At 42.4% G+C, this 15,612-nt stretch overlaps 2 protein-coding genes across 2 annotated transcripts in view; both read right to left on the bottom strand.

Annotated features, from left to right (window-relative positions):
• The window catches only part of c12.2 (von Willebrand factor A domain-containing protein c12.2), a 464,393-nt gene that overhangs the window by 153,158 nt on the left and 295,623 nt on the right, over positions 1-15,612 (bottom strand). The window lies entirely within an intron of this gene.
• LOC145410018 (uncharacterized) lies at positions 5,333-6,085 on the bottom strand. The gene has a single exon (XM_080280238.1). It carries the CDS (start codon positions 6,083-6,085, stop codon positions 5,333-5,335), a length of 753 nt encoding a protein of 250 aa, XP_080136364.1.

Raw genomic sequence — 15,612 nt, 5'->3', positions numbered from 1 at the left:
AAGAGGATAGAGTGACAAGATGAAGCATAAGGCAAGAGAAGAGGGAGACTGGGAATAAAGTAGGAATATCAAGCATGAAAATGAAGGCTGAGTAATACGTAATGACAAGGGAAGGGCAGAGACAGGGGTGGCAAGGGAAAAGGAGACGTAGGAATGGCAAGCGACGAAGAGACGGGGAAGGAGGTTGGAAGATGAAGTATGGCGTGGGAAAACAAGGGATGAGATGAGAAGTAATAACAGGAGGAGAAAAGTTACAGGAAATGGTAAATGAAGTACTATGGGGGAAGAGGAGTAGGGAGATGGAAAAGATAGGGGTGACATGGGAAGAGGACGAGGGGGGGGGGGGAGGTAGGGAGTGCAAGGGGGAGGAGGAAGTAGGGATACCGTACCAAAGTAAGGGATGAGAGTGTCAGGGGTGGTAAAGAAGAAATCACACAGCAAAGAGACAAATGAAAAAACACATTCATTCTGGAAGCCTCGCACAGGGTTAAACGACACTAGTGCAGAAAATAAATACTTAGGCTTGGGATGCGGATACAGAGAATGTGTGTGTGTGTGTGTGTGTGTGTGTGTGTGTGTGTGTGTGTGTGTGTGTGTGTGTGTGTGAGCAGCTGAGGCTATAATAATACGTAGTTATGTTTGTGATGTATGGTGGTGTGATTTGAATGTGTGGTTCTGGGTGTGATATGTGGTTATATTTGTGATGTGTGAAGGTGTGACTTGGAAATTTAGTTGTGGTGTGTTGTGTGGTTGTGATGTGCTTTGTGGTGGTGTGGTTTATGTGTGTGGTTGTGGTGTATTGTGTGGTGGTGTGTGGCAGTATTTCTGTTGCAGTCTTGAAGTATGAAGCTATTTCTGCTGCTAATATGAACGTAACTGTTGACTTGCATGAACGTAATCGTAGACGTCGAAAATTAAATTTGCATTGGATTACAGTGTGTGAATTATTTTGCCACTCTGGTCTATTATATTTACGGCGTGCAGTTACGGAATATATACTGTATAGTGTTGTTACTATGTTTTGCAGTTGAAGGATTAACATACAGCTGAAGTGACATTGCGTAGATGTATAACAGATGTATATATGAAGATGTGTAAATACTCTGTTATAATCGTGTTCTGTTTCTTTTTTCTGCGCTTATTTGCATTCTCATGTGTAGCTTAGAGTGTTGGTGAAGACAATTACGTGTAGGTACGTATGTTATGCAAGTGTGACTGAACGAAGAAGCTGAGGCAATGAGTTCAGTGGGTGAAATGTGTGATGGCAGGATGAGGACTGGTGCCTGATATAGAGACGTTACATGTGCATAACTGTATATAATCACAGGTGTTAGGGTATGTTCTGCTGCACGTCCGCTCTATGTGTGTGTGTGTGTGTGTGTGTGTGTGTGTGTGTGTGTGTGTGTGTGTGTGTCTGCTTTACGAATTAAATAATGCACATAATAGTTAAGAATGTACTTGATGATACTATTTATGGCAATGGGTGTACCGTACGTCTGGTTATGACAGTGGTGAATGTGGTGTACATGCAACTTATGATAACGATGGAAAGTGTACTATAGGTAATCTGAAGTAACTGCGACCATTGTATACACTGAGCACAAATGACAAACAATTCCAAATAACTCCTAAAATACTCTAATGCTTAACTAACATGGCTGAAATGTGACAATGTTTACAATGGCTTCGGAAGGGTAGAGCAAATGAAATGATCAGTCATACACCACCACTACCCTACCACTATTTGCTGCATCAGCTTTTTATGTTTACAAAACGAATTTCTCAACCAGCAATACTATACACAAACTTCAATGATGCCCAACAAATTTAAACTTCATAAAATTAACTAATAAGAATATTCTGTATACAAAAATATGATGGAATCAACAATTCGGTTTCTTTGAATTCTCATAACACATATGAAGGTACGACTTAACTCAAATGGACCTATTAAATACTAAATACATAGAAGTTACAACAAACATTATAAAGAATATACATCAAATGCTAACAGGTATCAATATATAAATTTATGTACACGTGGTAATACTTAATCAAACACATTAACAAACATCATATATATATATATATATATATATATATATATATATATATATATATATATATATATATATATATATATATATATATATATACACACACACACACACACACACGAGTACATGTATGTATGTGTTTGTAAGTATTGAACGTGTTGTAACTTAGTACAGAAGTATAACCCTCATTCTTTGTCATCCCACCTCACCTTCAACTTTATATTCCATTAGCAACATTTCTTTTTTTTTCACGGATTAACTTTATTTGGTTGTAATCTCAAGAGATATGAATGAACGCTTCTGGAAACACTGAATCAATTCCATTTACTTTTATTCACTAACCGTCACTTTTCATATGTTTCTTTTCGTATTCTAGTTTCATTATCACGTTCACGACCTCTGCCTTTTTATGCTTTTTTTTTTCTTTTCCGTTTGTTTTCATATTTTACTGTTCCATTTTTAGTTTCGCTCAATACCTCTTAAATTTCTACCCTTTTCTTTCTCTGTAGCTCCCATGTCGTTTTCTTAACCCATTGTTCCGCTCATTCACTCATTCTTATTTCAGTGCTTAACTTCCACTTTCACTCCGTTCCTCTTCTAATTTTACAACTCAACTCTCACTCGGTGCCTCATTTCACCTTTTCACTCTGACTTTCACTGTTCTTATATCAACGTTTCACTTCCACTTTCATTCAGTTCCATTTACTACCCTATCAGTTTCACTCTCACGCATTCCCACTCTTTTCCCAGAATTTATCAACTTCTAAAGTACATCTTTATATAGCAATTTCTCCTGGAAGTGCACTCACACATCATTCGCACTCTCTCATGCACTCTGGATTTTCTCACACACTCATGCATTGTTCACACATTCACTCACTGACCTATTCACAACGTCCATTCATACACTCAGTTATTCATTCACATCAAGAGTCTGTACTGGCACCGTTCACTCACTTGCTAGGTTATTGTAATGCTGACATCCATTTATTTCTCACTCATTGATTCACTCAGGCGTTTTCAGCGCAGAACATTTTCTTTCTCTCTCTCTCTCTCTCTCTCTGCCTTTTCATTCATTCACTCCCCTCTGTCCCCTCCCCCTCCTCCTCTGTCATTCATCACAAGCGGGCAGTTATTACTCACCTACTACGTTAGCCATCTAAATGAGAGAGAGAGAGAGAGAGAGAGAGAGAGAGAGAGAGAGAGAGAGAGAGAGAGTACAGGCTACGATTAACTCCAGTCCAAAAACTCTCCTGAAGTGAATAAATCGTCTGCAATAAGTAAGAATTAAGTGAGAAAATAATCATGTCATAGGATTGAAGGGGTCAAGCCAAGCGGTGTGTTTATGTAGTTCCCTTACGATACTGATACCACACTCAAAAAAAATAAATAAATAAATAAATTGTCCGTCTGATTCAAGGCGTAAAATTCGTATTCTGAGCAGATTTGTAGATTTCCTAATACTCTCAATTAGCGATTAATTATGCACATAACTCAACATCCTCCTCATAAAGTTGCAAAGAGTCTCGATATTAAAACATGATTAACATACAAAAGAATGTTAAGGCGCAGGTTAATACGTACAACAAACCGTCAAGGAAAAGGCGTTCAGAACCTCCTGCTGTCCAGCCACCCCCACCTCGTCACTTACCAGCTTTGCGTGGCGTTCCCGTCGGCTCGATATCCTGACTGTACCTGCCCGTTCCTTAAACATCGTGTCTGTACTTCGTAATTCCGGCACAAGTGTGGAAGGTGGAAGGAAGAGGGAACGAAAAGGAAGAACCATAGCCCGCAGACAGAAAAAAAAAAAAAAGAAGGGGAAGAATAGGAAAACACAGAGGAAACAGAAAAAAAAGGAAGGAGAAGAAAATGAAGAATCAGAGGAGGCAGACAGAAAAGAAAGGAAGGGGGAAAAAAGGAAGAAACACAGGAAACAGACAAAAAAGAAAGGAAAAGGAAGAAAAAAGAAGAAGCACAGGAAGCAAAGAGAAAAGACGGGAAAACACGAGCTGGGATAGGAGGGGACGGAGGAAGGCGTGAAGGATGTGGGAAGAGGAGGTGGAAAGAAGAGGAGGAAGAAAGACTATGAGAAGAAAATAGGCAGAAGGTTTGTAAAGAATAGGAGGAAAAGTTGGAAAAGAAAAAGACAAGAAGTTGGTGGAGGTGGAAGAAAGCTGAAAAGGTGGAGAGATAGGAAGCAAGAGGACAGAGGAAGCTGGGAAGGACGGTACACATGAAGAAAAGAATCCGACAGAGAGAGAGAGAGAGAGAGAATATATGAAATCGGTGAAGAAGAACGTGAATGATACATGGTGTACACAAGAGTAAGAAAAATAGTTGAATATATTGAAAGAAAGACTAGTACGTGGTTAAGAATTCCTTCCGTGACAGGGGCAGTACACTCTCTCACTCTCACTCACTCTCTAATACCGAAGGTCACCAGTACTCTACTTCCGCACACACACTCATTATACCTCCTCCACCTCCACCACCGTTCAAACCACATTCAACCGCTACCCTTGTCCTCCCTCACCTCTCTCTCTCTCTCTCTCTCTCCTACAAATTTGGTAGCACATTATCATAAACTCCTTCGCGCACCTTGCTGCCCGTAGTATGAACTAACGCAAACACAGCATAACCAACATGTACAGGAAAGTTATGTCCTAATCTAACCAACAAATTACTTCAAAGAAATGTTGTGCTATCTCCAAATGAGCGAAGCTGTACATAAGATCTTTATTTTCATGTTTTTTGTAATTGTTCTACGCAAAGAGTTTGGTTCACCGAAATGAAAGGACTGAGCACTCTGGAAAAAGTTTTTCTCTTACAGAGTATCACGGTGTTTATAAAAATATTTAGAATGATAAGTGACGGGCTAATATTTATCATGCATTTCTGACAATTTATAGAAGCAGGCTTCATGGAGAGACCGGAAGTAAGGAGTGGGTGTCGGCGAGGCCAGTGACGGTGGTGTAATTATACGTTTTCCACACTGGTATCGGAGCACCGCACGGCCAGGCAGGAGTAATAAGTCTGCCGCTTAAGGTAGTAATTTACACCTGCCACCCCGGCACACATAAACAGTCTCAGGTGTAATAACAGCTTAGTAAACGTTAGCCTCAGTGTCACTGGCGGGACAGCAAGAAAGGCAGTCAGTATGCATCGTTCAGTGTCTTTGCCCCTCCAGTGTCCTTGCCCCGGGGTGAGGCAACACAGGGTCAGGCCGGGAAGTGGTAGGGAAAGGAGGGCAAGGGTGAAAGGATGGCTGCAGAGCTTCAGAAGGTGAGGTGGCCTTCGTCTTCGTGCGGTGGTGGAGGAGGCGGGGCTGCGGCGGCTGTGGGGACGTATATGTGTATTTCAACCCGCGGCGGGGACGGCACACCGCTTTGCACTGAGTCGCCGTCGTCGGACCCAACCACCTGGGGGTTGCCGCGTTCCGCCCCCGAGTCTGTGTCCCCTTCAGGCTGGTGTAGGGCGGGTCCACGGTGCAGTTTGCGCTGTGTGGGCAGCTGTGTCAGCCGGCGATACAGCGAGGCGTAACCGTGCAGCGTGTTGGCGGGCCGTGGGAACAGCGTGCGACTCAAGTACTGTTTCACCTCCCGAGCCGCCGCTGTGGAGCTGCCCCGCGGACCCTCACCTCCGCCCCGCCCTGCCCCGCCGGACATCCTGCCGCCCACCAGTGACTGCCTGGCCAGAAGGATGGCGGCGGGGTTGGGCGTGGGTCGAGCGGGGCGGGGCGTGGGCTGGGCCAGGCTGAGGGAGGGCGAGGTGGGTGTAACCAGGCTGGAGGAGTCCGTGTGCCACGAGGACAGAGAAGGTGGGCTCACCTCGCTGGACCGCCGCGACCAGGATGGAGGATCGTGGCGGCGACGGGCCCGGTGGTGACGGTGGCGGCGACGATGACAAGGAGATTGAGGTGCGGGTGGGCGGTGGGCGGGGGCGGGACGGAAGGCGCAACGGGTGAGGGCGGGCTTACTGGCGCTCTCCCAGTGGAAGCATCTGGCCCCCGGCAGGACACCAACTGACATGATCTGCCTCGCGCCGCCAGGTGGGGGGCTGGGGGGTCGTCCTCACTTCCCCTCAACTGCACCTCCACACCTCCCCACACCCGTACCTGCACACCAGCGGGCCGCAACACAATGCAAGAGTGAGGTGTGTGACGGTTTGAAAAAAGTCAGTACGCCCTTTGTGTGATGCAGACAGCGGCCTCGGGTGCCATGGTCCACCGCTCACCCACACCGGAGGAGTGGCTCACGCGGCGCCGCGCCACATACACACACACGGAGCGTCAGGCTGCTTATTGGCGTGTAGGATGGCAGGAGAGGCGTGGCAGCGGCAGGATGGAGTGGCGTGGTGAGGTGTGGTGTTGTGTTGGGTGCAGCAGTGACACCAGCTGACGTGACTGGGATGTCGTGTGTTGCGTGGTGAGGCGCCTCCTTGCTTAGTTAGTCACCTTCGAGTGGACGGTTGGCAGGGAACCAGTAGCAGTGGCTGACAGACAATAGGTACGGATATTCTCTCTGAATATTATGGTCTTGGATTTTTTAAGTTTAGCTGGAAGGCACTATCATACACCAAGCATTACCATGTTCCAATACTCAGAAAAGTTGGCAAAAGTTTTCATGTACCAAACACTAACATCAAATTTTGAAGTTGAATTTAAGCCTGCTATACTTGTCAAGCTTGGTTCAAACTGTCAAACCAGTCCAAGTGAGAAAGGTCCGCGTGTGTGTGAGGCGGAGTGAATGTGTGAGGAAGGGAGAGGCGCGTGGCACTGAGTCTGCAGCCAGAATGAGTGACCGCAGCGGGAGGCAGACTGTATGTATGTGTTCAGGGAGGAGGGGGGGAGGTAACAGGGAGGGGGCAGATCAGTACAAGAGGGAGAGGGGGAGGGAGGTTGGTAGGGGACAGAGGTATAAAAATGGGAGGGTGAAAGATAGGTCGGGGAGGGGCAGGAAGGGGAGGGGGGATATCAGTTTGGGGGGAGGTGGAGGTCAGTTGGGAAGGGGGCTGTCAGTAGGGGAAGGAGGTAGAGTGCGCCAGTCCTGAAGACAATGAAGGGGTAAGGGTCATTCACGAAGAGGAGGGGGGACTAGCAGGGTCATACGGCAGGGGAGGGAGATGAGGAAGGGGAAGAGATGACAGTGTGGGGTGAGTGAGTAGCGGAGAGGATGGCAGGGTGTGGGATGAGTGAGTAGGGGAGAGGATGGCAGGGTGTGGGGTGAGTGGGTAGGGGAGGGGATGGCAGAGTGTGAGGTGAGTGGGTAGGGGAGGGGGGGCAGGATATGGTCTTTTTCCTCCTCCTCCCCCCACAGATGACGTCACTGTCTCATGACGCCGTCGCAAAGTTGCCTCAATTATCAGTGTGAACGCCGGCGCATCCTCACCTCCACCTTCTCTCTCTCTCTCGGACTTTCACAGTTTATGTCATTATTTCCTTATCACAGTTTAATCACCGGTATTGCTTTTAACAACATGCGAAATCATTACATAACTTCTTTCTTGTACTGCTGGCACTTCTGAAATTGCATAAAATCACTTCGCATTTCAAACCACCTATAATTATATTCACTAGTATTATCTTTATTATTAACTACACCGTGAAACAAAGCATTATAAAACCTCTTTCCTGAATTTCTCAAGCACTTCCCACCCAACAGTATCTCATTTTACACTTCCACGAGGTAAAGGCGAATTCAGTAACTCCTTAACATGCAAAAGAAACAAATATTCCTCTCAAAATGTCAAGTTCCAAGTATTAAGTTTCAACACACACCAGTTTTTCCTTAGCCTTGCACCTGAAGACCGTGACCATCTCTGTAAAAACAATAATTCTCTTGTTAATACACTAAAGAAGGTAAAGGTGCCACAAAACAGCGACTACGACATGGAAAGCACCAAAATTTTAGCCAATCATAGGAAAGTGGACAAAGGAATATCACTTGGAGGCGACACGCAAGCACTGAAGTCTAACCCAAACATGTGCAGGCGATGGTGGTGGTAATAAGAGGGTGTGGAGGGTGCGGTAACGGGGATGTGATGGATGGGAGCTGCAGCCGATGAGGGATGTGAGAGAGCGGGTGATGGGACATGGCAAGGAGAGAGACAACTGAAATCGGTGTGTGTGTGTGTGTGTGTGTGTGTGTGTGTGTGTGTGTGTGTGTGTGTGTGTGTGTGTGTGTGTGTGTGTGTGTGTGTGTGTTAAGATTATGACCCAAAGCCACTTATTTCATTCACTTTCACCCTTCACTATGTCTCCTCTGAGCTGAATAAAATTGTTTAGGAAGAAGAACCATGAAAAACGTAATTGAACGCAAAGGAGTACAAAAGGAAACAATGGGAAATCGTGGAAACAAGATACAGGATAAGAAACGTAGGGAGATAAACGGACTGCGAAATAACAACTGAAAGGTGAGTAATGGAGGCAGATGGGAAAATGAAGGAAGGTGCAAGTTTAGTTTTAAAAATCTGAGGAATGTGGAGGCAGCAGACAGGATAAGAATATAATGAAGGAGAAGAGAAAAGAGAATACTGGAAGGAACGAGGAAGTTACAGTGAAGATATGAAAAGTGGAGGAATTTAGAAATGACAAGGAGGTGAGGAAGGTGTGACGGAAAGCGGGGAAGAACAAGAGGAATATAAAGGAAAATATTAGGAAACAAACGTAGGTCTAAGGAAACAAAATGCGAAGGGGATGAAGGACGAGTGAGGCAGAAAAGAATATATGATACGTGAAAATGGCAAAGATGAAGGAACTTGAGGGGAAAAGTATGGCAAAAGCGACAGAGGAATGTGAAAATGACAAAGATGAGAGGCTGATAAAAATACTGAGATAACAGAGATGATAAGAAGAATGGGACACGAATGAGGTGTAAGATGGCTGAACAAAACGAAAATCAAAGCACAAAACATGAGAAAATGATAAAAGTTGGGTGACAGCTAACTACGGGATGACTGGGAAAAGTGTACTAATAAAGTGGTAAGAGGCAATAGGAAAATGAATAAATAAATATTAAAAGAGTGACACTGACCGACGAGGTAGAGGGATACGGTGAGAAGAGAGAGATAACATGAGTGGGGAGTTTGAAGGAAAAAAGAAGGGGGGGAGGGCAGGGAGTGCAATGAATGGGCAGGAGGAAAAAGATGAGATGCGACGGAAATCGATGGGTGAATGGTAGGGAATGAGGTAACGGGAAATAAGGAAGTTGGGAAGAGGAGTGACCGAGAGAAAATTATGATGAGATTGAAGGACAGGGAAAAAAAAAAAAAAAAAAAAAAAAAATGAAAATTAAAAATGGAAAGAAACTAAGGATATGCTGTAAGAGAGAAAGAGGGAAAAATGGGAGGAGACATGACAAATTTTGGGATAAGATACAGAAAAAGTGTAACAGAAAAAACAGAAAGGAAAATGCATTGGAAAGAGGGGGAATATGACAAAAGAAGGAAAATAAGTACAAGAAGTGAAAGAGGAAGAGATAGGAATGAGTAAAGATGAAAGACTATGTGGAAATGTAACACAGAAGTGTAACAGAAGACACAAAAAACATCACAGAAAAGATACAGAAACAAACACTCACGGGAAACTAAACAGACTGGGATAACGAAAAGAAGAACGAAGGACACTCGGATAAAGAAAAGAAAAACAGCACTTAACTATACCGATACCAAACAATACACAGAAGACAGTGGACAGAAGAGTGACGAACAAGGCAACCATATAAGAAAAGTGTGCAAGCGAAATGTACAGTTGCGGACATAAATATCGATACACTTCATTACGATAAATAACGAAATGATGAACAATGACTTTTGAAACCCAATACGGCATTTTTCGGAGCTCAACAAAATTTTTCAGAATACTGTGTTAGAGTTTCACTAATGTTTGGCTAGAATGTGGAGTAATATTCTTGTCAGCAACAGTATAATAATAAGGAACAAAAATTAGAAAGAATGGTGAAATGGACGGAAGGCCGAAAAATACACAGCTAAGCATAACTCATTCCGATTACGTTATATATATTTTACTAGTGCCATCTGCTGACGATTCTGCTCAACTTACGACAGATTTTTATTAAACTGAAAGGAATGAGACAAAATTCATTAAATCCTCCAATATGAGGCCGTTCGTAAACTGAATACGATTGGTGAGGGCAGTACCACGGAACTTGAGAGAGAGAGAGAGAGAGAGAGAGAGAGAGAGATTCACCTGCCACATAAGTTAAAAATGGAAATACAAAACAATAGTGGGGATACTGAACTGGGTAGAAAATGAATAGTATTGGAAGGGGTGGAGGGGAGCAAGAGATCTGTGAGAAGCGAAGTCACCGAAATAGTGAAATCATACAAGTTTACAAATAAGGGAAAGGGACAGACGGGAAAGGGCAAGAAAAGGAAGGAAACTTTATGGAGGAACAATGAAATGAAAAGCACAAAGGAGAAAGGAATATCTGTGAGAAAATGAAGGTTGAGATACAGAGGGAGGGAAAAAAACGTAATAAAAATAACATCAAACAAGAGACTAAACAGAGAATGAAAAGATGAGTCATGTCAACTTGATGAAATGGTTAAGAAGCCTGAGAGAACATGGGGAAAACTGATATATGTGGAGGAACAGAGCAACCAAAAAAACATGATCTGGGTAACTACTTCAGGGAAAAAAAAAAAATATCAAGCACAGACGAGAAACCAAATGAGGAAAAGGCGAAAATAAAAGACAAAGAAACATGGAGAAGTGGAAAAAGAATGAGATGTTCTTGGCCGATTATTTCTTTGTACGACGTGTGGATGACGTCTAGATAAAAAATAATGAAAGGAAAATAAAGATAACGATAAGCTGACGATTTACGGTATTTTGTTATAAACAAACTATATTTTTCTGGAACGTAAGAAAAAAAAAAGAGGGGGTGGAAATAAAAATAAACGGGTGTTTACAAATAAACTCAGATTCAGTCAACCAGTTTTCTGTGACAGCAGCATGGAAGACAGTAAGACAATATATTGAAAGCAATAATAATAACAATAATAATAATAATAATAATAGAAGTAGTAGTAGTAGCTGTTGTTATTGTTGGTGAAATAAGAATAATAATAAAAATAACAATAATGCGAATACAAAATGTCACTTAAATAACCAATGTATTCCCAGGGGAGAGCAAGGATATAATTTATTGACAAAATGATGGTTAATAAATACTGTAAAATGGAAATACTACAGTGATGGTGGTGGTGGTGAACGGCGAGAATAAAAAGAATACATCATCCTCGCTAGTTTAATATTTTGATGAAGTGGACGAAAAAAACTGAAATGCCATAATGGACAGCCTATTAAACTACTACAGAAGGGTGATTTTTTTTTTTTCAATATTTTCTTTTTATCTTCAGACGCTTTTATTGAGCTTAGAGAGACTTTTCGACAAGCATGATGAAGAGAGAGAAAACTGAAGACGGACTAAAAAAAAAAATAAAATAAAGAAGTGTACGAGTAAGAAGCATGCAGACAGTAATGGATAAAATAAGAGCTGGCCTGTCTATTAAATACACATGGTATCTTCCTGTGTGTGTGTGTGTGTGTGTGTGTGTGTGTGTGTGTGTGTGTGTGTGTGTGTGTGTGTGTGTGTGGTGCAACATATAATCAGGAATATGACTGTGAAGGAAACCAAAACACAGACTGGGAAAAGCATGCAAATGATAATGGAAAATCGAGTTAACCCGCCCATTATCAACACGGTGTATCGTGTGTGTGTGTGTGTGTGTGTGTGTGTGTGAAGTGCAACATACAATCAAGGAAATGAATGTCACCTCGCACAAGCAGACGGAGGGGCGGACACTGAACCCGATAAAATTATTCATAAGATCACTCGGGTACGCACGAAATCTCTTGATCTATAAACAGTCACAAATATTATTATCTACACCAATTTTTGCTCCTTCAATCCGCTGACGTATTATTTTATTCTTGCTTCCTACATACGATTTTGTTCATGCAATGGGAGTTTTCTGGGAGTGAAGGGGTTAATGGAAGCTAGATCCAACCCCTCCCCTTCGAACAGGCTCCCTTAAAATGAATAAAATCGTCTGTAGATAGTAAGAATAAAATGAAAATAGACCATCTCATTGTATTTATTAAACTCTTATTCCAAACCGATTTAACAACTCTTCTATGCATATTTCGGAGCTGCCATTACTCTTCAAAGCTACCAATGTTTCCGCTGTCAGCACACACGGTTGAAGCAATTCTTTTATAGCTGGGTGCCACCGTTTTCGTTTCCTTGGCGGCGCGGTGGTAGTGTGTTCGTCTCTCGAGGTATATGCGGCGCGAGTTCTGGGCTGGAAGACCACGATGTGGTAGATATTTAATGTAGGCTTTAGTAGTACATTTTTTTTTTTAAAGTGCTTACAGATGTCGACACCCCGTCGGTTCTACCACAAACTGACAAAAAACAAAGATATTACAACACACACTTTCACAGAGATCACTTTCACTAGCACAACCCTTTCCCATTCTACACTGTCAGTAGGTGATAGGATTCAGTTTGGCTATCATCCCTCCTCCGTGGTAAAGGTTTGGTCCTATGGCTGACCTTGATGAACTACTACCGTTACCGTACAGTTACTACGGCTTTCAAATTGTATACTAAAGCTTTCAGAGATCGGTATACCTGTTTGTGAATTGCCTTTCGTATCAGGTCACAATGTTTTGTAGTTATTATTCATAAAATGAAATAAACATGTTTTGTAGTTATTATTCATAAAATGAAATAAACAGTCTTAAAACTGACCCTGCATTTAATGTAATAAGCAAAATGTTGTCAGCGATAACTATGAATTATGGTCAACAGTACCGTCCACGCCAACCCAGACGTGGTGGCAGCTAATGCTCAACTAGCATGTCCCAACAGGAACCGGCATACCACCTGAGCTGTTGGTTTCTATGTTTTCGGAGACTACCGTGCATTGCCGCTGTAAAGGGGCCCGTTAAATCAACATACTATTTCCTCCATGGGTGGGGAAGCCCATGCTGCGGCTCTACTGTCTCAATGGGAACATGATGAAAGTAGAAAGGAAATCGCACTTGTACCATCATCACCCTAATTCTTGTTTTCCTAAATCATAATATGGAATGAACAAGATCCAGAAAAAAAATGTCAACAAAAATCAAAACTATCGGCAGAAGAAACAGAGAAATGAACCACACACCGTTTTTCGATGCGCTTCACGCCTGTACCATATACGATTAAGAAACACAGGATATTCATGGACTTTTCTTTCCATGAAACAGACTTATCTAACCAAGAAGCGCTTTACTCAAGGCCCTAAAAGAATGTCTTAAACTAAAATATTGCATGTTTTCAAACTTTTAATACAATGTCTGATACCATTATCTGCAAGTTAGTCTCGTCTACTCCTTCAATAATCCACTCATTTCACTAATAATCTTTCCTTTTACGCCACTTTAACTACTGTAAAATATCTGCCGTTTGAATAGCTTCATGAGTTTGAGTTTGTAGTTAAATTAGGTTTGTTGCAAAACGAATAACATCTAATGTGAAATTTCATGATTTGAAAAAAAAAAAAAAAAAAAAAAAAAAAAAAAAAAAAAGGCTTACAAGAACACGAATCACCACAAAGCCACATTTTTCCACAGTACGGGTGAGGAGGGCTATTTCAAACAAGATTAAAGAGCATTGTTCATAGTACTTCAGTCAGGTGATTTTCAAACAAGATTAAAGAGCACTGTTCATAGTACTTCAGACAGGTGAATTTCAAACAAGATTAAAGAGCATTGTTCATAGTACGTCAGTCAGGTGTGTGTGTGTGTGTGTGTGTGTGTGTGTGTGTGTGTGTGTGTGTGTGTGTACGCTAATTTATTTTCATACACACGCACAGTCATATTTGCACACCTGTATTCCTATTTGTTTAACTTTATAAGGAACATGGAGGGAAAGAGAAGGGGAGAGGTGGATACAGGAAAATATGAGGTATATAATGCGACAGGGGAGGACGTATAGAATGTAATGCAGAAGAAAAGAGAAGATGGGGGAAGAATGGATGTTGATACGGCAACCGGAAAAGGGGGGAAAGGGGAAATGCATGGGGAACGGAATACAAAGCTTAAAAAAATGAGGGGAAATGAAAAATGGAACTGAACAAGTATTAGAAAAGAAGAAACGAGAGAGAGAAAACACTGAGAGGTGAATGAGTAATAAAAAGATGAGAAAAAAGGGAATGAGAAGAAAATGGAAGGAAAGAGAGTGTGGATAAAAAAGACAGAGAAGGACTACTGAGTGGATATAGAAAGGAAGAAGCATGTTAGGTTCCTGAACTCTGGTGGCAAAAAACTCATCAGTGAAATGGAGACGTATGATACCGAGAAAGTAATAAAAAGATGAAAGGCGGATAAAGCAAGAGAGGAAGAGGGAGAAGAAGAGAGAGACAGGGAGAAGAGAAAGTGAGAACGAGAGGTAAGGGGCGAGAGAAAGGGAGAGGGAGTGGAAAAGGGCGAGAGAAAGGGAGAGTGTGAGGAAAAGGGCGAAAGAGAGGGAGAGGAGCCAACAAGTTGAGGGAGATGGGGAGTGTGTTTTTGTTAAGAAAAAAAAGCGATATACATTGTCTGAGTAAATTTAAATGAGAGGGTGGTAGCAGTAAGAGAGTAAGCTGGTAGAAAATAAGAGAAGTATAAAACTGGGAAGGAGGTAATGGATGCAAAGGGAGGAGACAGTAGACGTAGAGAGATTAGGGAGGTAAAAAAGGAAAAATGATATAGTACATGACACATGGCAATGGTTGTTACGAGAGGCTGGGCATGAAGGCAGGAAGAGAAAAAGAGAGGAGAGAAAGGACAAAAAAGGAAGAGGGAGCAAAGAATGGTGAGGAGGTGGTGAATAAATGGTGAGGATAAAGGAAAGGATGGCCAGAAAATTAAAAGGGGAATAGGAACGACATGACGGAGAGGCAGTGTAAGGTACGGCAGGGAGGAGAGAGACAGGGGGGTAAGAAAGAAGAGAGGGGGGTAAGGGGGTAAGAAAGAAGAGAGGGGGGTAAGAAGGAAGAGATAGGGGGTAGGAAAGAAGGCCAGGAGAGGCAAGGGAGCGGAGAGATGAGTAAAGAAAGTGGGGAGCAGTAATGGATGATGAGAGGAAGAAAATAAGAAATGAGGAAATGGATAAGTAAGGAAATAAGAATGGACTTAGGTAAAGATTCCCAACATTCTCAAGGGAATGCAAGATGGTCTAAACACAGCTATAGTACTATGACATGCCTCGGTGCAAAAGGCTATGGTGATTAATGAATATACTAAAACATCTATCTATCCATCCATTGACAGATGCCTTAATCCCTCAAGGGGTGGCCACAAACAAATCGCCTCCATGTCCCCTGATTCCCAGCTATTTCACTGCCCTGCTCCCAGCTCACACCCCCTTCTCTCGAACTACAACATAAGATCTCAAAATCTGGGTGCTTATATGGTGTGATGTTTGACCTCGAAAATCCCTTTAAAGGGCGCACACACACACACACACACATATATATATATATATATATATATATATATATA

This window comes from Coenobita brevimanus, chromosome 84, assembly GCF_032717465.1.
Source record: "Coenobita brevimanus isolate Jiangsu-jjx chromosome 84, ASM3271746v2, whole genome shotgun sequence".
NCBI classification, from domain to species: domain Eukaryota; kingdom Metazoa; phylum Arthropoda; class Malacostraca; order Decapoda; family Coenobitidae; genus Coenobita; species Coenobita brevimanus.
This window is presented reverse-complemented; position numbering and strand designations above follow the sequence as displayed.

Excerpts from the sequence above, each read along its gene's own strand:
- LOC145410018 (XM_080280238.1), bottom strand. The coding sequence starts at position 6,085 with ATGTCAGTTGGTGTCCTGCCGGGGGCCAGATGCTTCCACTGGGAGAGC.